Source organism: Acromyrmex echinatior, chromosome 12 (assembly GCF_024713525.1).
Source record: "Acromyrmex echinatior isolate Ae372 chromosome 12, ASM2471352v2, whole genome shotgun sequence".
NCBI classification, from domain to species: domain Eukaryota; kingdom Metazoa; phylum Arthropoda; class Insecta; order Hymenoptera; family Formicidae; genus Acromyrmex; species Acromyrmex echinatior.
The window spans coordinates 1,895,967-1,919,779 of record NC_141863.1 but is presented as its reverse complement, the minus strand read 5'-3'; the positions used below and the strand labels follow the sequence as shown (position 1 = coordinate 1,919,779).

The window sequence follows — 23,813 nt, the reverse complement described above, 5'->3', positions numbered from 1 at the left end:
CAATAATAACCATAATTATAGTGACATCGCTCATAAAGAAAATGTTTAATTTTAAGATATTAAAACATTTTATTCTTGTCTCCATTTTTTTAAACATTAAAAGTGTTTTAGTTTTTAATTTTTTTAATAAACAAATCACTATGTGGATTTAAAACATTTATGCCCGTTTCCACCAATGTAGATTAACTTTAATCTCGATTCAACTTACTCTTCGTCTTTTTCTAGTTCTAAAGATTAGAAAAAGACGAAGAGTAAGTTAAACCGAGATTAAAAGTAATCTACATTGGTGGAAATGAGTATTAAAATTGAAATATCCTTTATCTGCAGTAAATGTTTGTTTTGCAAAGATGTTTTAAATGTAACCATTTTAAATATTGCATTTTGTATAGTGATTAATTATAGTCACAAATATCAAAACTTTTTGTTAATACATAAAGAAATAATTTTCGACAATTCTTACGTGAATATCGCTTTTGCAAAAATTTAAATAAAGTGCCTGCAATGAAAGAAAAAAATATAACAATTTAGATGGTAAAATATGGTATATCATTTTAATTATAATAGCTGCAGCAGCCAATTTTTGATTGTGTTAGCCATCAAAATCATATATTAACATTAGCGGATAGGTTAATGCATATATAGGCTAAAAATTGGCTACTGCAGCCAATTAAAGATGCTATAGTATATTTTACTATCTAAATTGTTGCAGCAGCCAACCTTTTCTTTTAGTATGCTATCTTGTAATTTTCCTCCAAACACACATTTTGTTAAAAGGTAATACCCCTGTAATATAGTTTCTCACTTTAATATTTTCAAAGTGTGCAACGTTAACGAGATTCCATATAATAGAAGAACAGTCCCGAAACGCGTTTCCGTGAAACGGTCGAAGTTTTCGACTGCTCGTAATTTCGGATCGGATACGTTTTGCCGGACGCAAATAGCGGCATGCGCGTTCGCATTTCGACTGGCTGCGAGACTCATTATCGTATTCCTATGAACTCATCGAATACCGCGACATTCCGGAACAAGAGAATGTTCGCTCACGGAGTTCGTTGACCATAGATTCGATGATCGGCGCGAATTACTTGAGTAAATGAATGGGGAATGGGAATCCGATACCGCGATGAACCATGCTTTTCGACGACACTGCACTTCGCTATGTCGCGGCTGCTTTTTTGGATATTCTCGATCATTGGCTTTTGGACGAATTTTTGGCGTTGCCGAGCGATACTGCTGTATCCCGAGAATACCGTGTTTCAGGTATCTTCAAAATTTACCGTAAATTTTTGTAATACGTGTTATCTTATCTTGAAAAGAAAATTTACTCGTAACATTTCATTTTATTTTTATCGTCTAGTTGCAGCAAAACAAAGTTGCTAAATAAGAATACAAAATTTCTCGTCGAGAGACGATTTTGTATATTTAAGAACTCTTTGTTTTTTATTAATGCCTCGGGCACTTTTAAAATACTTTTAATAAATGTTGTATAATTATTTTTAGGACAAATAAAACTTTAATAAAGTAATAAATTGTAATAAATTAGAAAGTACATTGTGTTTAATATATAATGTATTTATTCGTAATTGAAAACTTTATATATAAATTTATCATATAAATTCTTTATACTTTTACAGATTGTGATGGATGATTAAAATTTTGAATTTATATGCCGCTAAAAGAAATAACATTTCGATCGAATATAAGCTATTAAAATGATATTTGGCCGCGCAGAGCTTTTAATTTGTACTCAGGGTTCGCTCAACAAAATGCTACGTTGTCGCATTAAATATTTATTTGCAAATTCTCAGCACGCTAATTAGCAAATCTAGTCCGACTCGACCAGAGATGAATGATTATCTCTCTTCTAAGAAGAACATTTATATCAAACAATTTTTCACAATAATTTTGTTTAAAAAAAAAAAAAAGATTTTTATAGAATTTAATTATTTTAAATTTTAATTCGAGTAATATCTCTAGCTTGGAAAGAAATCGCTCAATAGAATATTAAAAAGAAAACAAATAAAATTATTTTTAGATTATTTACGTCACTTGACTCGTAGATTAAAAGGCCTTTGACTTTCTCGATATGTAATCACGGAACATTTGCTCAACAGTTTACTCTGGGTATCTCGATGCCAATAGTGATGACGAAAAGGGGCGGCATTGCCTTCTCCTCGGGATTTCAACTCAACTACGATCTACCCTGGAACTTGTCGCAGTTCGAACCGACGATAATTCCTGCGAGACACATCAGAGATCTCAATTTGCAGGAAACTTACATCACCATTGAGAATCTCTTGGACGAGTAAGTTGTGCTAATCACTCCCGTACGTTTTCTCTTAAAGATCTTCGCCGCGAAATGTACTTTCTTTCGCAGCTTCAGTGAGAAGTTCAAGAAGAAAATGTCGAAACGTTTACCCGGTCGCTTGTGTATGCATTAATTAAATTTGCCGAGAATGAAAACGAGAGACGGTCGATAAAACTCCCGACGGATATATCAATGGTTTCAATTTGTACGGCACTTACAGCGCCATCGAGATTGGCTGAACGAGCGAGTTGTCGCCCTTTCATTATTCTCTTTCCGCTATTCTTTTGTTCACTCTCATACACATGATTCCGGAACAAGCGCGCAATTTTACACGCCGCGCCGAGTTTGCACAATGGAAAAAGAAAAGATTTGAATTTGGAATTAGAAGAACAAATGCCGTGCAAAATTACCGCGCAAAATTGCATGATGGATTATTAAATGCGACAGATGCACGAGAAAGTGAGTAAGTACATTTCTAAATAATTAACTTTTAACTCCTGCTAGCACTCAGTCAGTACCGATAAGCGCTTGTTGAAATGACATTTCAACCAAGCTACACACACACATTGTTTTCCTCTAATTTTAGGAATGTTTTGTCATCGATATCGAGAATGTCAAAAATGACTCTTCATGTTAATATTTTAAATTTTGTAAATCTCGCTACATGTCAAAATTATTTTATACTATGCGTTTGCACAATTCATGATATCCATTGACGAATGATAGACGAATGGTAGATGTCAATAATAAAATTTATTCACTTTTCTGATATCGTGATTTTATATGCAGATTTTATATATATATATATAATTGTTATAAATATTAATAGGAAGATTTGACATTTTTTTATTTTTATTAACACACACACACACACACACACACATCTTTGGTAAACATAAGACATTCATCATTTATTTTTTATTATTAAATTAAAAACATGTAATAAAACATATTTTGTATTTGTATTAAAATCAGCCCTTAAAACGTTAAAATATTTATATTGAATTTTTAACATATCCAAATGAATTTAACATAATATGACTGTGTTATTTGAATATTTTGTGTTAAATTGATATTCAACATTTTTTCGTGTAATAACATAATTTAAGAATAAATAAACACTGAATATAAAAATAATGTAATTGCAGCACAAATTCTAAGATAAATGAATAAATTGTTCTAAGTAACTATATTATAAATGTTAATTTTACTGAAACATATTAATCTGATATTATTATAAATATTAATTTTATTGAAGAAATATGCTTTTAAATTTGCTTACAAATTGTGTCAGTATCTATTTTATGTTGATTTTTTAAATATAATATTTATATTATTTTCTTAATATATTCATTTTATATTAAATTAACACAAAAATTTGGGTGGATTTTTGGGACACGTAAAATGTATTAAATTATTTAACACAAATTTTCCAACTGTGTAATAGTGTATGGCAATCGACAGATCGTGCAAAATTTTGTCAACTCTGAAACTATTTCGGCGATAAAGGGCATCTCCTTTCAATCTATTCACTCGCGTCTTTCCTCTACGTAAGTGGGAGTTGCAGGGCGATATGGGTAAAGCGACTTAAACATAAATTAATTAGGACATAAGGCAATTACTCCATTGGGATGGAGGATAACGTATACTGCAGGGATATAATTATAAGCAAAAAATTTGTCCCAAGAAAATAATAGTAATTGCGTGTAATAATAATGAAATTGTTTGATTGACTTAAAGGCATTAAGATCTCGAATTATTTTGCAGGGATATAGAAAATAATTTTGACAAATCAATGTCATTTTTTTGCTCTGACATGACAAAAGACGTCATAAAGCGTAAATTATTTATTTTTTTCTAATTGCGATGCACGTTTTGTCAAAAGTTAAATATAAACATTTATATATCGCACATTTGACATTGCGTTGATAATTGTAGCTTTACAAAGAAATTTTTAATTAAAAAAATTTGTTAAATAATTACAAAGTGTTTGTTATGACTGTTTCATTACGTGTTTATTTATCCATTATATTTTTTACAAAATCAAGTACGTAATTTACATTATTAAATTCATAATGTCAAATTATATAACGTGAATTTATTTTTAATTATTTTTATTGGCCTCCACTGCCGTTATTAATTTATAATTATGTCATTAATTTAATTAAAACAATTAAATCAAACAATTTAGGTTAAGAAAATGAATTAAATTTGACTCAAATTTAGTTTATTATTTACTATAAGTGCATACATTAATATACGTTGTTCACTTTGAAACTAACTACAAGAAATGGATTTATTTACACACATTTTTTGACACATAGAAATTAAAATTAACAAAATGTTATTTATCTCAAAGGATAGAATTACTATTACATTTTTTATTTTATCTAACATTATTTCTTCTTATTTTTATGGCTGAAAACATAGCAATAACAGATAAGTTGACTTTACACCGGCATTTCAGACAAATTCATATAGTCAACAACATTTTGTAAAAAAAAAACGATGTTTTTAGTCTTTTATTGCTAACAAAATTTTTGTTCCTAGCATCTATCACTTTGATAAAATTATCTCAGTTGAATTAGAATAAGAGTGACATAAAAGAGAAGGAAACGTGACGAAACAACCGTGCTACAAAATAAGATTCAATCTTCTGACTTTTCAGACACGGTTGGCGGGATGGCAGGCAGTGCCTTTTGAGAACCATCTGCGAGCTCGCGGAGACGCCGCTCCGCAGGACTCAGCAGGACGTCCTCGGGGAAGTGATCCACCTAATTTTAACGTAAGTCAATTCCAACGTTTCGGCACTCACGCTTTGAACACGAACTGAACCTATGTACGTTCGCGCACTTCCGAAAACGAGATTTATCGCTGGAGAGTCGTGAGTAATGAATTCCTTTGGAAGTTTCTAACAGCTGACGGATTTGTTAGAAATAATGTAGAGGCTCCACCGAGAATATTCGTACGCAAATATATAGCTCGTAAAATGTGGGTTAGCGGGACAAAAATTCTCATCCTGTTGTAGCGAATTCGTCTAGTAATAAAACTGAAGTTTGTCTCTTTATAAGTTATCGGAACTTTCGGACAAAGTTTTACCGAGTTTTATTTTTGTCCGTCTCTTTTTCTTTTTTACAATCTCCTTGTAAATTATTCATTATATATAAAATTAAATAATACAATAATACATTTTTTTTTCAATAAAGAAGATACATATTAGATTATTATTAAAAATAATTTTCAGAAATGTTAAACAGCACGCGGTGCAGATTAGATTTAACATACACACAGAAAAAATGGTTTTGTTGAGATATTAAAAAATTTAGCTAGATCTCAAAGTTTTGTTGGACTCTCAAAATAGTTACGAGTCTCAAACTAATTGCTGTAGTGTCAAAATTTTATCCAGCATTGTGTTTATCACGCTTTAATTTCCTACATATTCTTTCGATAGCCCAATAAAATTATTTTCCGATCCATATCTTATACCTAAATTTAGCAAAACATTCTTTCCATACAAATAAATCTCTTTCTGTTAATTTATGGAATTCGCGAATGAAATTTGTTTTTGCGGTATAAAAACATTGCCGAAATGTCATGTTTTGGATTTTGCTGTTTGAACAGGATTGCAGAGATTGTGATAGCGAAAGATTCGCAAAACATGAATATATACGTAGGCAGAGCTTACAATTTTGACACGTGATTGCGTGGTTACGCGTACACACAATTGCCTGGACGACCATAAAATCCGACCTCACGTTTGGCAGAATTCTAATTGAGCGTCGGTCGAGTAGCAGATGGCTGTTACATCATGTAAAATATTCGCTCGCCCGTCGACCGGCTACAAGCCGTCCTGTAACCAGAAGCCACGAATTTGCTATTCCAAACGGCGCCCACGCCCGCGTATGTTCGAAGGAAATTGCGCCTGAGCTAACACCGGCGCGGTAATTGCACGACTAAGTCTGGCGCGTACATTAAGTTCCGGAAGTGTTTCGTCCAAGTTTTCAGACATTGCCTTATAATATTTCTTTCCTGGTCTCTCCGGCCCTTGGAAATCTCTTTTAAAATAATCTAACAAAACACTAATGCACTTCGTGCCCGAGAGATTTCACGAGTAAGCTTCCGTTGTCAAGTATATTTCACAAATTAATACCGACGAGCCATTAATTGCCGATGGTGTAAATTTCTGAGACTTTCGATAAATATCCACGATATCCATATAGATTCATGATCGGTTCAATAATTGTTATAATGTATGGGAAGCGAGATAAATTAAGGCATTTTACGCAAATGTGATCAAAGATTTATTAAATGTTACAAAGCGGCGGAAATTATAATTTTAATGTATAGTAATACCGATAACTATATTATTTACATTATTAATATCATTTATATGAATAATATAATTTATTACTATAATATTATTTGTTACATACATTGCGTAAACGATGTAAACTATGTCTCTAAAATTAACGCGATAATTTACAATTTCGATTTTATCTTGCATTAATTAAAAAATATATCGACATATGTATTATATAAATATTGTGAATTCTAAATGAAAGGAAAATTAATACAATAATTCTGAGTTGTCAAAACAATGAGCGTTTAAATTATAAGATACTTCAGAAGATATTGGATAACACCCGGTGTGGTTGAATAGTCTTAAGCTTGACAGGAAGTAAAAGCTCGAAACGATTTAATCTGAATCTCCTTCGCAGGCCCACGGAGGACTTGCCGGTAGCGATTAATTCCAATCACCGGAGCGCCAACAAATTGTATCAGGAAGCCGAACGATTGGGTAGGTCTGGCGGTGATTGCATCCTTATGTATCCCGACTGTATCGAGTCACCGTTGGAATCATTTACAGAGATTGTGTTTCCTTAATCGAATTGTCGAAATCGTCTTCGTTTCTTTCAGAATTAAAATACATTCGAATCTTGCGAGTTACGCGTTTCATTATAACATATGTCATTTTTGTCAAGAAGAATCTTAAGGCAGATGAAACTATACATATTGGGACTTCTGTCCAAAATGGATTTCTTCATGTTAAAATTACTGCAAAAATATTGAGAAAATTCCACATAATTACAATATTTGTAATCAAAAAGCTTGTGATGTACGAGCGACTTTTTGAAAAGTAAAATAAACAAAAGTAAAATAAAAATTTGTTTTGATATCTCACTCGATCTATATCTGAAATAATTTTAATTATTAAAATATTTTAAGAATCAAATTACAAAATCCAATTCTGCGTACGTGCTTTCGTAATCTTATAAAAAAAAGATCTTATTACTTCTAGAAGATAAAATATGAAGACACATAACTGCACCACAAATAAGGAGCAGACAGTTCATTTATTATAATTATTTATTTGTGCAAATTGCACAACATCTGGCTCTAAGAATTTTTGTAGGTTCATAAAAGGAAAAGTAAAAAAATGTCTTATGGCATAATATTTCTTCGAGAAAACAAAATATGATTAAGTACAAATATGTATCGCGAACGAAATACAGATGATTTGACCCGTCACTTCTGCTGACCCTTTAAAACATCTAGCAACGCAGTCTTTCTCGCGAAATAGCGTTTTCAGAGGACAGGTATAGAATGAATAAGATACTTTTGTTACGAGATAAATTTGATCTGTACGTTCGTACGAAAGTGGATAACAATGAAAATCTTCAGTTTGTGAAATGTTCATTCTCTGGTCGTAACTGAGGTTTACTTAAAAAAGAGCTTTAAATATAATAGAAATAATTCATTATTATTCTTGTTTTTGTGAAAATGACAAATATATATTTCGATCCGTTCGATATAGATATTTCAGCTTAAGGGAATTTAAAGCAAAGCTAGAAAAATTTACAGTGATTTAAAAAATGAAATATCTATAACAAATATAAAATGTAATAAATGCGAGAATTGTACGGAAGTTATTTTTGATATTTTAAATTTCCCAGTTTCGTCTATTTTTACATCTAATGTTTAAAAATAAATGAATATCGATATATATTTGGTGAAAACCATTTGAAAATATACGCAATCCATTTATATTTGAACGAATTAATTACAGGATGTTTTCAGGATGAATGCACTTTTAGAACATTGTTGCGATTCATATTCAAACAAATACATTTTTTTATAAAACATAGAACGGTATTAATATTTGTCTTTTGATCATTTCATATATATTTATACATATATAATACAAACGAATATATCTGTACATGGAAAGAACTATAAATAATTTTGAAAGAAAATAATTTTGTTAGATTATTAAAATTTTTAGGTGGGACACTCAAATTAATTGCTAGGGCATTAAAAAGTTTTGACATTTTAGCAATCAGTTTGAGTGTCCTATCTAAAAATTTTGATGATCTAATAAAATTATTTTCAGATCTATATGTATCTATAAATTTTTAGACAGATACTGCAGCAAATCTCGTTCTCTCCTATATACATATATATATATATATATATATACGTGTGTAAGAAATTCTTACTCAAGAAGCTGCAGCTGTATGAATAACGTCCATTGGCTCGGTGCATGCGACAATCGAGTGACCTTGTTCTGTTGTCGCGAAACGAGGGATGTAGAGGGTGTTAAGTAAATTTTGCTGTCGGGTCTCGCCATAAGATAGCTTGAAGAGCGATATACGACGCCCGATTTCTCCTCTCCTACGTGTCTGCCGGGGCTCTTTATCTGGATTCGTAAATATCGCGTATCCCACCCCGCTCTCAGTTCCTTTCGTTCTCCGCAGCCACCACCTTATCCTCCCTTCCTCTTCCGCTCTCTCTCATGCCCCATATCTTTCTCGACGTCTCTTCCTTCCGCGTGTCTCGCACCATCAAAAAAGTTACTGGAACTTCATGCACGGACACGGAGGCACCTTCGAGAGACCGATCCTCAGAGCGAATGGCGATAGTTCTTGGACGATGATGAAGCACGTCTGGTCACGCACTTTCGCATGTCGACCACGCACGTATACCGAGTGCCCTAGAACAGAAGAAAAATGGATTTGTAATGTTATCTCTTGCGAGATTCAAAGCCGATTTTTATTGGCAAATATTTGTCTAAAAGGATTTATAGTTTTTGAGTTAGTTTTATGGACTTTTCAAAAGATAAAGAGAGATTCTTCGGTTAATTTCAAACAAAACTTTGTAACAGGATCTTTGTTTCATGCTTAGTCATATAGATATATTGAAAATGGGAAATTTGATTAATGACGATTGTACTCCAAATTTTTGTTAAGAACAAATTCCATATGCTTTTGCTTTTGAATTTATTATCATCGGAACATTTTATTATTATTCTGAGATATAAATTTGTAAAAGAAGTTTTAATTAAATGATTTAAAATAATTAATCTCGAAACGTGAGCTTACTTATTATGAAAATGCGAGAACAGTTCAACGTTGCTTAATTTTGCGTTTATCCTCTATGTTTTCGGAGATCGCGTTGCGTTCCTGGTGTTAAACACATTGTATTACACTCTTGGGATTAATGGTTGCACGTGCGATAATAGCATAATGTTACAATAGAATTACGCGCTAGAGGATTACGTGGCTTAATTAATTAAACAATCAACTACTCGCAGGTAACGATATGTTACAATTTTCTGGAAAAGAATGGATTGTGAGCTACACATTCATCTTGCTCGGTGCTTCCTGCAGAAAGAATAGACTTTTTCCCTGTTTGTACTATTCAATTTTGCTCAACCACTTTATTGTATCACGTTTCTATCTTCATTTATCTTCTCTTCCCAACTGTCTCTCCCTTTAATTTCCATTCGTTCGCGTTCAAAAATTTTCCTGTGCCCTGAAAACCTCAAGTGTGAAATATCGGAAATAAGATTACTCGGATTATTTCGCGCAGCGCAGAGCATTAGGTACATAGTTTCATTACAGCGCATCAATTAAAACTTCGCAAGTCATTAACTCACGGAGATTTACCCTCGACGTAGAATAACGATCCTCCTTCTCTGTTCCCATCGATTTACGCTTTTCTTTTCTTTTCGATCTCATCTTCATTTATCTTATATGACTTTTCTTTCTCCTTCCCTTCCTCTCTCTCTCTCTCTCTCTCTCTCTCTTTCTTCGTAACACCGCTAATACAGTTTATCTTCATATTATGTTTTATCTTATTTTTTATAATTATATTACTTTTGTATTTAAATTACCTTTCTTTTTATTTCTGTTACGGTTCGTCATATCAGTTACTTTATAACACTACTCGGTGTATTTTATTTTTATATCATATTTTATTTTGTGTTTTATTTTGTATTTTATTTTGTAATACTTTTGTTGTATCACTTCAGTTATTTTGTATATCCTTGTTCTGTCACTTTTTTTTATGTCCTTAGACTTGCCCTAGGATAATAATAAACGCCTTTCTCTCTCTCTCTCTCTCTCTCTCTCTCTCTCTTTCTTCTCTCACATGTGTTACATCCTCAATATACATAGATCCTACTCTTCTCTTTCTCGAAACCTCTTTTGCTTTCTTGAGGCTTTAAAGCTCGAGGCTTGTAACCTTCTTGTTCCAAAACTTATTCCACGCGACGCCTCTTATCCGGAACTTGTCGTAGACATTCCCACCTGAGGGAAAGGTAGTGACAACTTTCTGCAAACAGTGATTACAAAGGCAGAACTGACAAACATTCGTAGCAAGAAGGGATGAAGGGTGAGATTGTCATCTATTTCGCGACATTATTTGACTGCTACTTTCCACGCGCGTTTTCACTTCTATTGTTCGAATTGTTGATGGTTTGTCATTAACTTTAACCGCCGTTACAATTTTAGCGAAGCGTATTCCGCGCTATTACGTTACACGCATTGCATCACTTGACACGTGATAAGAGAGAGAAGTAATAAGATTTAATTGAAACGTCAAGCGAAAAAAAGGAGAGCGCATAAAGTATTCTACGTAAAGATGATTAATTGTCTGACATTATGAGTGTCGTTTGAACAACGTTTGTACACGTGAAAAAGCGGAATTAAATTTAGCGTAGATAAAATATAATTCGGGTAGGAGATTTATTCGTCTACAGTGAAGACAGTAATCCAAGTTTAAACGTAACAACGAAAAATAAAATACTTTATATTATACATATAATAATACGAGTAATTAAGGAACAAAGGAAGTATATATCGATATTATGCAAGAAATTACATTGTTAATCTAATTTTTATTTGAAAAATCTCTGCTTTTTTTGTAATTATTAAAATAGAAAAAAGAATTATATATATTTTTCTTGTAGAAATTTTATTTGCAATTATATAAACCAATATAAATAATAATATTTGCAAGACCGAATTTTTGATATAAAAAAAGTCTATAAATCTATTTTTATATTAAGTGAACGAACCGAATTACCGGGATGTTAACCGTTAATTTCAAGAACGTCCCGGAGCTTCTTCCGGTCGCGACTCTCTACGAGCACCAAGTTATTTGAGCGTGCTTGACCATAATTCATCGCAGGTGTCGACTCGCTGAGCAAGCAATTCGTGTGGCTCTACGAATTTACGTTAATTTCCACGAGGCGGGCCACGTGCGCCGACAGGAGTTCCGAAAGGGGCAAGTAGAAACGACCAGTTAAAGTCAGACAAGCGTGCGTATGCGCCACTCCTGCAACGAGTTTACTGTGCTCTCAGTCGTAAGATTAAAGGTACGCTTGCGCTAGACGAAACATATGTCGCTACGAATTCGCTACAAATTCGATTATCCTAATATTCATTCCTCTTTATTTTTGGGATCCTAATATTAACTAAACTTGTCACTTACTCCGTTTTATGAGTGTCGATTAACTGTAGTGCGTGAAATTCCTAGGATTTACATGAAATAATATTTATTAATTGAACAGAATATCGTGGCGTTTTGAAGCGCTGAAAATATGAGAATGATTACTATTTTCCTGCTAAATTTCTCTTAAGAAATATGAGATTATAATTTTTCTGCTAAATCTCTCTTAGGGAATATGTTAGGAGATTCATTCTTTGCGCGAGACGATACGCGATTTGAATTTACGTATTCGTGCAAATAAACGTAAGTAAGGTTTTGATGCGATGTGGCGTATTACTCAACGTGAGGTGAGTTCAAAAGGAAAACGCGGAGACGACGGTCTTCCTTCGGGCGATATCAGAAAACTTTTCCGGGTGCCAAGCATTAGAGTTATTTACCGCGGGAAGCTCCATTTTCGGCGGCTACTCGCCATGGCGCAAAATGCGAAGGCAACGCGATACTTATATACAGGACGAGCCATAAAGGCCGCCATAAATTACACCCTTGATAAAAGTAGCCATATTTAATACCGGCCACCCGCGGGGTACACCTGAATACGAATTCATTCGTCCTGACAGTGACAGCGTACATTTTATCCACACAATACGATGCGAGTTCAAGAATCGCGCGCACTTTTCGGCTCGGAATTACGGTATATTTGTGTTTCCGGGCATCTCGCTTCTTATTTTCCATGACATCCAGTGGGGTCAACTTGGATAAGCATGACAGTCGTGAAATATAAAAATTATCATAAGCCTAATCCTTTCAATTTTATTTATCGTACCTTCAGTATTAAAAGATTCTTCTGCGATTAATGCGAAGTTTGTCATTTGTAAACAAACTTGATTTAGTTGCCGCAATAGAGTCAAATGAATAATAGGATGCTAATTGCAATAATGCATTTTTATAATTTGTATGAATGTAATCCTCGGCTACTTTCTTTCGTAATCAGCTCTGCGATCAGCAATGATGTGTTTTTCTGTATACAATAATTAAAAGCGTGTTTAAAAGATAAGTAAAAAAGTCGCATGATTTATATTTAAATTACTGTTTTCTTAATTAATAATAGCAATATTATATATATTTTTGTATGTGACTGCAAAATCTAAATAAAAATGCAACAAAATAGCTATGCGTAATAAAATAATGAAATTTTGCTTTTTTTGCTACGTTACATTCTGTCGTTGTAAAATGTATTATTTTATTATTTGTGTATGTATGATGAATATATATGCAGTATGGACTTTTAATGAGTTGTCTACACGTCTAAAAGAGACAAAAAAATGAGGATATTGTTTAGAACAATAAGATAATTCTGAATAACAATGTTTTTTGTGTTTGATGTAAAAAAAAAAGGTCAGTTTTTTGGATGAAAACAACACAATAAATGACGAATGTGAAATTCTGAACAGACAGGCTTTTTGATGAGACGTGTGGCATTTCTCGTCTAAACCGTTCTAAATCGCCAAAAAAGCTGTTATTGAAAACTGCCTCGTGTACTACATCGTGTGTCCCTGTTTCTCTTGCTTAAACTGTTTTTTTTTTTTGAGTATACTCGTATTATTATTGAAACTGGTACACAAGATCAATATATAAAGGAAAGCATGGCAAATACATACAATTATGTAATTTGCCATAATAGATCAAGATGAAGAATCTGGAACATATACATTAAATTTATAATATCAAATTATATTGCAAATGTAGATAACTTGGGACGGTATATTTTTGTTAGAATCAATCATGGGTCCAATCATGAGTCTGTAAAATTTAAACTTTCTTTAGAGATTTATGGATGGATTCCATGATTGAATTTAATAAAAATACATGCTGTCTCAAGTTACCTGTATTGTCTCAAGTCACATTTACGGTACTTAATTTGAGTTATTTTTAATTATTTCTATAGGTCGCCACTGCTACTTAATTATATTCTTAATTTAACTAAAATAATGGAGTTGAATTTAATTCAAACAAATGTATTAAAGAGAGCAAGATGTGTCCTCAATTCTAGCAGTAAAATTAGGAGTTAAAATAGATACCAAATAAAGGATCTTATTGAGCTGAATACAAATATATATTTTTATTTAGCACCAATTTTCTGTTTCAAAGTTATATGGTATACGTTTATATAATATTAGTGTATATAATGTGTACATATATTGCACATGGAATTACATTTTAAGATTTGGATATGTGAATGTACACTTTAAGAAAGTAATCATTTTAGTAGTCAGTTTAGTCATTTTTTAATTGTGCTGCTGATTGATAGACAACGTGAACATTTCCAAATCTTCATTTAGAATGCAACCATAGCTGTGACACCATGCAAGACACCATATGACAGTCATAATATGACTGCAATATTCAGCAATGGATTCCAGATTCGTAGTCACAACAATACGCCACGATGGCTTCTCAATCTATCTGGAACTGTCCGTAAGGATAAATTGGTACTGATCGACTCCACTTCGATATCTGGATTTCATTAAACTGCATAGTCTATCCTTATTTATTTACTCTCTGTCTCGTTCTATCGAGGCAAGGAGATAGATGGAAGTACTTTAGCTTGCGAGCCGAGTTTTAGACAGGACTGATCTATATATAATGATAGTGTGGTTGTGCCGCACATAATAAACAACCGTTTTAAATTTCGGATCTTTGGAACCCTATATATAACGTTGAAACGGAAAATCGGTGCAAAATAAAAATATATATTTGTATTTAGTTCAATGAGATCTTTCATTTAGTATCGATTTTAATCCTTATTTCAGATATTCATTATGCTAGAATTGATAGTATATTTCCTATATCCATTTGACCACATTTTTTTAAATTTAAATTTAGATTATTATTTACTAAATGTGTGGTGTGTGCATACATTAATATGGACATTGTTTACTTCAAAACTAACCATACAAATGAATTGATTTACATTTTGACATACATAAAAATAATAAAATGTTATTTTTAATAACAGGAATTGAGTTACTATTATTATTATTGCTTTTTTAATATTTAATATTTAATGCATTACGTGTATTTGTAGAAATAAATTTATTATATTCTTTTATTAGTTCTATCAATTCTAATGGAGAGAATGGTGTTCCTGTTCAGTTTTCTCATATTATATTGTTGGAGAAGCGAGAGTTCCGCATCTAGGTCGAGAAGGCAAATATTGCCTTCGCCGCCAATCATCTTCCCATTTGGAGGAACATTCAAGGTATTTTTAAGCACTTCTTATCTTTATAGAGTATCACTTTTCCTCCAGTACACGCTGTAATATCGCGCGCTTTATCGTGTTTTTAATTTTATCATGCAAAGTTTCTTGCTCGGAGATTATAATCCTTGATTAGTTTGAGAATTAATTTTTGAAGTATTCTTTGCTTTGCTCGTGTATTTGAAAATTTTCTGTGTCTGAATATTTCTCTCAAGAAAACGTGTTAACTAATTACAATTCTCGTGGCGTAATATTTCGCCGAGAGATGTAATAGCGAGTCTTCTTCGTAAAGATATGGATTCTATCCCGCGGCAAATAACTTCCATCTGATGAGCCACTGACGCTCTTATCCTTGGACGTGGTAAATTTCTGTAATTATTTTGCAATTTGGATATTATTAAAATAAAGTTTTATTTCTCAAAGAAACGCTCTTTAAACGGTGAAAACTTTAATTTCAATGCACAATTTTACATGATTACACGTGTTGTCTCGTCATTTTAATATCACTCGTTAAATAAAAACGCAACATTTCGCGCACGTGCACGTGCAAATACAATACCTAATTAACGATTTAATTAAAACGTACGTAATTAATTATTTACATCCTTTACTTGAAGCTACAGTTTGTAATTTATAATTTGTAAAATCAAGAACAAAAATGTTGCATATACTGAGATATCTAGTTTTAAAATATTTTATACTTGAACGTTTTTATAAGTAATAAAAAATAGTGGAAAGAGAGAGAGAGAGAGAGAGAGAGAGAGCAGATTTTATTTTGTACGTTAATATATTCATTTTTTTTAACTCTTTGTATACACGTTAAATAAAAATTGTTCTTTCATACATTGATCTAATCTTCTCTATAAATTTATTCTAGCCAGCTTAATTAACACAGTAAGGTCGAAATCAGTTTGAACGCAAAGTAACGAAGTGCATTAAATTTTCTTTAAATACAGTTTAACAGTAACAGTACTGTTACTACCTTCGGCAACACGAAAAGCAGGAGAACAAATTTAAATAGCGAGAATATCCCGACCACAGGACGATTGATAATTAACTGCAGTTTTATCTGCGGTCCATCCTTAAATCCTCTAATTAAATCGGAAAACTCCCGCTGTGCAGTTTTCTCTGTTAGATGAGACGATTCGATGTCGTGATAGGTTTTGTTTGCCTTCGTTTTCGCTGCCTCTACGAGATATTCTTAGTTATTAGTACTTTCTCTCTCTCTCTCTCTCTCTCTCTCTCTCTCTCTCTCCTCCCTTCTTTTAAAGGAAAGAAAACTTAGAAGAAATTAAACGAAAACTTAATGGAGTATCTGATTGGCGTAAATAAGCGGTTTTCAAATTGTCTGAAGGAATAATCAGAAATAAGAGTTAGTTCTTAATATTAGTTCTTCCTCTTCACTTTTCCATTTCAAACTTTGTTACGCAATTATAGAAAGATGATTGTTATTTTAAAGATTAAAGATGATTCTTATTTTAAATCTAGAAAATAATATACCTATGAATTATAATGTTTATAAAATTCGTAAATAACACTTGCAATTAACAAAATTTTCTTAATTGTAATCGGAATACTTATTTGGAAAATAATTGGAAATGAACGCTGTACGTGCCTTGATGAGATATTCTTTTAAGCTCGAAAACATTATTATATTTGAAATCTACATTATTATTACCATCGCAATTATTACTTTTTATGTTCATTTATTTTTTGTCTTAATATAAAGTATTTCTTTGGGACATATTTCTCTCTTTTATAAATATATTTCTATTACCGTGTAATATGCAATAAAAATAAATACGTGCATACCAGCGAAATGTAATTGAAAATTGAGTTATCATAAATTGGCGAAATGTCAAAATCGTGTCACTTATTCTAACTCGTTGCGAAAATATCGCGGAGTAATACTAAAAATAAAATGCAACGTTTCAGAAAAGAATTTGGCAGCATGAACGATTGCGCAGTTGCACCTTTTTTATCATTTTGTGAAAACAGGAAATAAAAAATAGAACGAAAGTGCACGAGAGACGAATTCGATGTATGCGATCAATGCGCGCGAAAGGGCATGTCGAAACATGACACGATGGCATACATATACAGAAAGACGAAGCAAATCAACGTCTCGGTCGTTATAATATAATAGAAATAAAAATAGAAATAGTCAATTGTTCTCTTTTGAAAGTGGAAAAGGCCCTTTAATCCGAGGAGCAGCGCGCGGCAATTGTAAATATTTGAATGTTTGCCTTTTAAAACGCTGGCGGCCAAAGAGGAAAGCGAATTGGGCGCGTTCGGGTCACCGCACGTGCAAACTCGAGAAGGAAATTATGTCGAGGTTTGATTGTGATTCGTGATTCGACGAGGAGACGAAGGAGGCAGGAAAGGCGGAGCTCTCTTTCTTCTCGAAGTATTGCTTTCTGCAGAAATATCGTCTGGCAAAAACGCATCGTTAATAAAGCGCTGAATATATTTCGTGAATGTCTTCGTTATTGCATGCTTGATATAATGCTAGTGGATGAATTATGTAATGTCGATTAAATATCACGAGGAAAGCTCGCCGGAAGTTTCTGTGTCAATTCAAGAGGCTTGCATGCATTTCTTCTCAAGAAGAAGCGGCACCGTCGCTTTAACGAATGTGCGATATCCGTAACACAGGTAAATTCTCAGGTAAACATTTGGAATTACAAAGCTCGGATACTGTGATCGGGATTCCTAATGTAAATACGTTCCGAAAATGCGATAGCAGAGAAAACAAGACACCGCGAGCGGAGCTCACTTCATGTCCTTCCGCTGAGCAGATATTTGAAATGGATATCGATCTCTCATTTTGATTCCAATAAGGACGACTGGCCTTTCTTTCGCGGGACGAATTTAGATTCCTTCGAGGCATCCATCGGGTTGCTGCATAACGGAAATGTTACGCGAAATTTATAGCAATTCGATGAAAAGCGAGGCTGGTTATAACACAAAAAAAAAACATCGCGCAAGGAATCAATAGAGAAAAATAAAAAAATTTGTGCAAAGTGCAAAGTTCGCCGTTAAGATTTAAATTAGTACTTCTGAGAATGAAAAAAAGTCAATACAAATTTATAATATTTAAAGGCCTGTTCAATTCTAAAATTGATGTAGTTTCTAGAAATTTGTTTTGTGCAAAAAAAAACTATGAAAAAAAATCTGTCTCTTCGTAATACTTGACTTTATCGTAACGTATTCTGCTATTATTTCAACGACTACTTTTTTAATGTTACTTTTAAATGATATACTTTATATGTTTGAATTATTTTTACATCATGTGCTAAGCTTTTTCTGAATTTTTACGAATAAAATGCTTCTCTCATTTTGTTGAATGAGACGAACAAGAGAAAAAGACAAAAACGATCGTTGTATTCATATCATGCACTTGAATAAGCTTTGAGTGAAGATCTTATAGATAATTATATAATATGAAATATAAGCATTTTTGTGGAATACAATGAATATTTTACTTAACGTTATTAAATTACGCATTTAAATTATGTATTTGTGTATATCGCGCTCGTATTTTCGTAACATGTCTCATGCGCCTGAAAGAAACGTAAAGAGATAATGTAAATAAATTGGCAACCCGTCTTGGCGACGTCGGTTTGCTCTTGCATAAAGAATACGAAGCATCTAAGCAAAGTAGAAGCGTCACGCGTCATAAAAACTAATGTAGGAGGAAGGACAGGTTTATGGCAGGTTGCCAGAGAGTTGTAAGTGCCTTCTCCGTCATCTGCAGGTTGCGAAAATAGCGTAAGGATAGGGATCTTATCCACTGACAAAGCCGCAATTAAACTACTGTCGACGAAACTTGGTGCATGTAAACACAACAAGATCCTCTCAATATTCTACATTGGTGCATCTTGATACACCAAGTTTCAAGCTACACTTCTCATTGTCTTTCCGTATCTCGATATCTCGCGATATTTTTGCCTCCTCTTTCGCCTTTCTCGTTTCGGAATCGCTCATCAATCTCTTCTCGATCATGCTGTGGCCGGCTGCGCATTTCCGCATTAGACGCGGTAGACGCCGATGTTGTCGGCATTGATGCCCTTCACCGTATCTTTGCTTGTGCCAGACGAAACGTGAGTTTCTTCTTCCATTTCGCGGGTGATTTACGATCGGGTCGTTTAATCTCTAAAATGAATTCGCGAGTCCTACCCGTCTACTCCCATCAATTCTATTCTTTACGACCAGATACGAGGTATTAGCATGTGAATTTTTATGTGTCTATTGCGAGATGGCATCAGACGACGCTATTCAGCATCCATGGTCGTTTGAGTTGCGGCGGAAACGTTCTCTTGCTCTTCCTGTCTTCCATTCTCGCTTGCGTGCTGACTCGAGAAAATCACAAAATTAATTCCCGTCCGTTTTTCGTTCCCCGTATCTTTGGTCTATACTTTTCCGGATGAACGAGTAAACTGCCCCTCGCCATGTATCCGTTCGTGGCCTGTACCTTTTATTCTCTGACCGAGTAGAAAGCGACGCTTTTATCTCGATCGCTTGAGAAAGAGATAAATCCTTTATTTTCGAAGATAAAAAAAGAAATGTTTCCTGCTTAGAGAGACAGAGAAGGAAGTACTGTGATTTAAACCACGATCGTGGGATCCTTCAAGTTCTTTTAAAAATGTTCAAACGCGTCCGCTCCATTTCGATGTTATTTTGGTTGAAATTGTTGCAGCGTATTTTGTGAGAAATTTTCGAGAAAAATTACCACTCGCTGCATCTCACATTGCCTTTTCGATTTTATTATAATTTTTGTTTTCGAACACATTCATATTTCTTTAATATAAGAAAATGTATACTATTTACATTGTAATTTCCAATCTATCCACATTCAGATATCTAAATGTATATTAAGAATTGTAAGCAGCTGAATTAATAATATCTTCTTAATATATAAGTACGCAAATATGTATATTTGCTTGTTGTATCTGTGATAAGCTCGTCGTGGGATTTGCAGTTCCCTTAGAGATCTCAGGCAGGATTGTGGTTTACGGGCAGAACTTTCAGTTCCAATATTCTCTGCCGCCGAACGCGACATTCTTCACGGAGTCCTTCATGTCGTCGTCACGACGACGACGTAAAAGTGTTAAATGGAACGAAAGGATGACTATCTACCGGCTTCTGGAGGACGAGTTCGAAAGGTAAGAATTATTTCACTATTGGACATTCCTGTACGATGTATCGAACGACGTGACAGCATGAAAATTTACCTCGTTATTTACACATGGATATACGCGTCCCAAGTTACATACGGAATTTCTGCAGATATTTGAAGAGATAATTAACAGATAGCACAGTCCGTTTGCAGGGCAGAATATTTGCAAAGACAGAAAATATATATTTTTCAGTGACTTTGACACATGGAAAGAAAAATATTGTTGAAGTATCTAAAAATTTGAAAACTGGATATAAATCTGAAAATAGTTTTGTTTCCAATACAATTATTTATTTTCAGATTTATATTCAATTAAATTTTTATAAATATATTTCTTATAAATTTAAATAATCAGATAGAAGTCTCAAGCATGATAAACAATACTACAAAAAGTTTGCACATTCTATATAGCAACAAGTTTGATCTGGTATCCTAAATAATTATTTTAATGTCCAACTAAATTATTTTTAAAATTGAATTTGTCTAAATTTTAAACACTTTAACAAAATTGTCCTTTTTGTGCATGTAAAGAATTTAATTAATATTAGCTGTATATCAAAGTATACGTGTAAATAACAATCATAGATAATTGATAACATTTTGTTTTATTAAACTGTATTAATTAAACAATGTTGCTGCTATTATATATATATATATATATATATTTGCTTCATTTTTCATTAATTAATTCATAATTTGTAGAAGGGGAATTGATGGAAAAGAATGCATGAAAAAGAACATATGCGAAGCAGCAACGACTCTTTTAGAGGACGAAGGACTTGTGGGAGAATTATTGCACCTTTTGTTTACGTAAGAACAAATTTTAATTTCCTTTTGGATTTAAGTATGCTAGACTTCTTGTGAAAAATTAAGATATGATTTTTATTTTAGACCTCGAAAAAGCGATACACCTTTGAACTCCAAGTATTTACAAGCATTAGAATTCGGGCGAGAATATCACGATTGTTCACGGATCTACAAATCGTGTCTTCCTGGTCAAGGAATTCTAGACCAAATCTCAAAAATAATATAATGTAGCACAAAGTCATTTTCACAAATTAACTAAATTTAATAAAAAAAATTGTATTATGAAATAAAATCCAGAGAGCATTATACTTTAATACAAGAATTTATTATTAAATTTAATGTAGCGAAAAACGAATTAAAGAAATGAGTACATTTTCTATCTTAATTCTCAGATATTCTCAATGTAATTTCTATGTATACTAAACGTAAAATTAGTTGGCAATCTAATTTTTCTTAAGGATCGAAAATTGAGTTGTTTTAAGCAACTGCGTATTTAACTTTAGTTAAATAAAGCTTGCGGCACCCGATGCTTGTTTTCCTGCTGGATTGCTAGCTGGATTAGAATCTTGGCTGCGACATTGTCAGTGCCAATATCGCAGTCAATATGGTGGCAAGATTTTAATCCAGCTAGCGATCCAGTAGGAAATCAAGCATCGTATGCCACAGGCTTAACTAATACTAAGAGCAAAATATAACGTTCTATCATGTAGGGATACACATGTGGCAATTTCTATCGCTTTATTGTTTAGCCGCTAGGCGGCTATGATGTTATATATTAAAACGATATTTATCTTGATAATTATAAATAAATGGCAGAAGAGTTATTTAAATTCAAAATAACATGTAGTAATCAATATTAGACATTATTATTAAGATATTATTTCCAAAATTATTTAACATTCTCAAAGATTTAAATTGATTTGAAGATTAAAGTCTTTCAGTATTTTCCAATAACGATCATATTCAGTAACGGCAATATATAAGGACGAGGCACAAAGTAAGTTTCTGAATAGTTATGTATTATTAATCAGGAAATAATAATGGTGCATTTTTCGTAACTGGGAATTTATCAAGATTTGAGGAATGGATTAAAAAAAAAAAGAAAGAAAGATATCTTTCAATACCTTTATACCACCTTAGGATCGCTCGAAGCCAGAGTAGAATGAAAGATGTTTATCTTGATAAATTTCAAATATCTTGATAAATTTCAAATACAGTTTGGATTGACAGTAATATATAAACTATTCATTTTGCAAAAAATAATGTTAAATTCATTTCACGATGAAAACTAAAAATAAACTAATTAACCTTTTGATACATTGATTTTAATTTTGTTAGTTTAGAGTGCATTTCTCTTATGAGCCTTTCGATTTATTTATGATTAAAATAGTTTTAATTAATTTGTTTAGGAGAAAAAAAGTTTCGTTTGCATTGTAATTTTTTTAAGCTTAAATCATTATTACTAACTCGTACTATTGCAAAATTTCTTAATAATCTTTCATCGAAGATAGAAATATGTGCATTGTGTAAATGTATTTAATAAATTTCTATTACCCGATTAAAAACTAAAAATTTTTTCAATGCAATTTTTTATTCTTTATAAAGATAAAGTGTAGAACACTTTCGGCTAGTTGGTATTTTTCACGGAGCTATGCACTATACGACTCATGAAAAAAAAAAGATTACATTGATTTGAAAAATTCACGCAAAAAATTGTCGTGTTTAGTTACGCTTGAGTTAAATTAAGCGCAATCGTCGCATTTTTAAAATTTTTTTAATTAATTGCGTTTCTACTAATTGGTATGAAATGGTTAAAGATAAAAAAATCAAATATAATATAAAGTTCTATGAATATAAAACAATGTAGAATAAGGGCAAAGAGCCAACGACATAAATAATAAAAAACATAATATAATAAACAAAATAATAGCTATAATAATTACATACGTTTCGACTCCGATTGGGTCATTATCAATGTTACAAAATATAAAAGTAAAGACATTAAGAACAATCAAATAAGTTACATTAGTTCGTTTTTCGTTAACTGTTTAAAAAAAATATAAATGTTCGTCATGTTGTTAAACCAGTCAAATTATTAAACATAATTGTTAATTTCTTGCGTTGTATAAAATGTAGTTGATTGAGCGAAAATTATTCATTTGGTAGTCAATATTACAATCGTATTCCATCCTTTTATGTAAATCATAAATTAAAACCAAGTGAAGACAACTTATCTTCGTCTCGTCAGACAACGCAATGCATTAACAATTATGTAATAATTGATCTAATAATTTGACTGGTTTAACAACATGACGAACATTTATATATATTTTTTAAACAGTTAACGAAAAATGAACTAATGTAATTTATTTGATTGTTCTTAATGTCTTCACTTTTATATTTTGTAACATTGATAATGACTCGATTGGAGTATGTAATTATTATAGCTATTATTTTGTTTATTATATTACGTTCTTCATTATTTATGTCGTTGACTCTTTGAAAATAAAAAAGATAGTCAAGACGAAACC

General features: G+C 32.4%; 2 protein-coding genes across 2 annotated transcripts; both read left to right on the top strand.

Annotated features, from left to right (window-relative positions):
* Nucleotides 1–1,102: 1,102 nt before the first annotated feature.
* LOC105143740 (uncharacterized) lies at nt 1,103–7,472 on the top strand. Its single transcript, XM_087412099.1, has 4 exons — nt 1,103–1,260; nt 2,115–2,305; nt 4,977–5,093; nt 7,027–7,472. The coding sequence occupies exons 1-4, from the start codon at nt 1,105–1,107 to the stop codon at nt 7,190–7,192; spliced, it is 630 nt and encodes a 209-aa protein (XP_087268225.1). The 5' UTR covers nt 1,103–1,104; the 3' UTR covers nt 7,193–7,472.
* Nucleotides 7,473–10,473: 3,001 nt separating this feature from the next.
* On the top strand, nt 10,474–22,391 carry LOC105143703 (uncharacterized). Its single transcript, XM_011052160.2, has 5 exons — nt 10,474–11,966; nt 15,154–15,299; nt 20,259–20,461; nt 21,178–21,285; nt 21,367–22,391. The coding sequence occupies exons 2-5, from the start codon at nt 15,168–15,170 to the stop codon at nt 21,506–21,508; spliced, it is 585 nt and encodes a 194-aa protein (XP_011050462.1). The 5' UTR covers nt 10,474–11,966; nt 15,154–15,167; the 3' UTR covers nt 21,509–22,391.
* The last annotated feature ends 1,422 nt before the right edge of the window (nt 22,392–23,813 follow it).

Coding starts and splice junctions, on each gene's coding strand:
- LOC105143740 (XM_087412099.1), top strand. CDS start 1,105: ATGGGAATCCGATACCGCGATGAACCATGCTTTTCGACGACACTGCAC. Junction 1,261..2,114: donor CCGAGAATACCGTGTTTCAG/GTATCTTCAAAA, acceptor TTTGCTCAACAG/TTTACTCTGGGTATCTCGAT. Junction 2,306..4,976: donor ATTGAGAATCTCTTGGACGA/GTAAGTTGTGCT, acceptor CTGACTTTTCAG/ACACGGTTGGCGGGATGGCA.
- LOC105143703 (XM_011052160.2), top strand. CDS start 15,168: ATGGAGAGAATGGTGTTCCTGTTCAGTTTTCTCATATTATATTGTTGG. Junction 20,462..21,177: donor CTGGAGGACGAGTTCGAAAG/GTAAGAATTATT, acceptor CATAATTTGTAG/AAGGGGAATTGATGGAAAAG. Junction 21,286..21,366: donor TTATTGCACCTTTTGTTTAC/GTAAGAACAAAT, acceptor TTTTTATTTTAG/ACCTCGAAAAAGCGATACAC.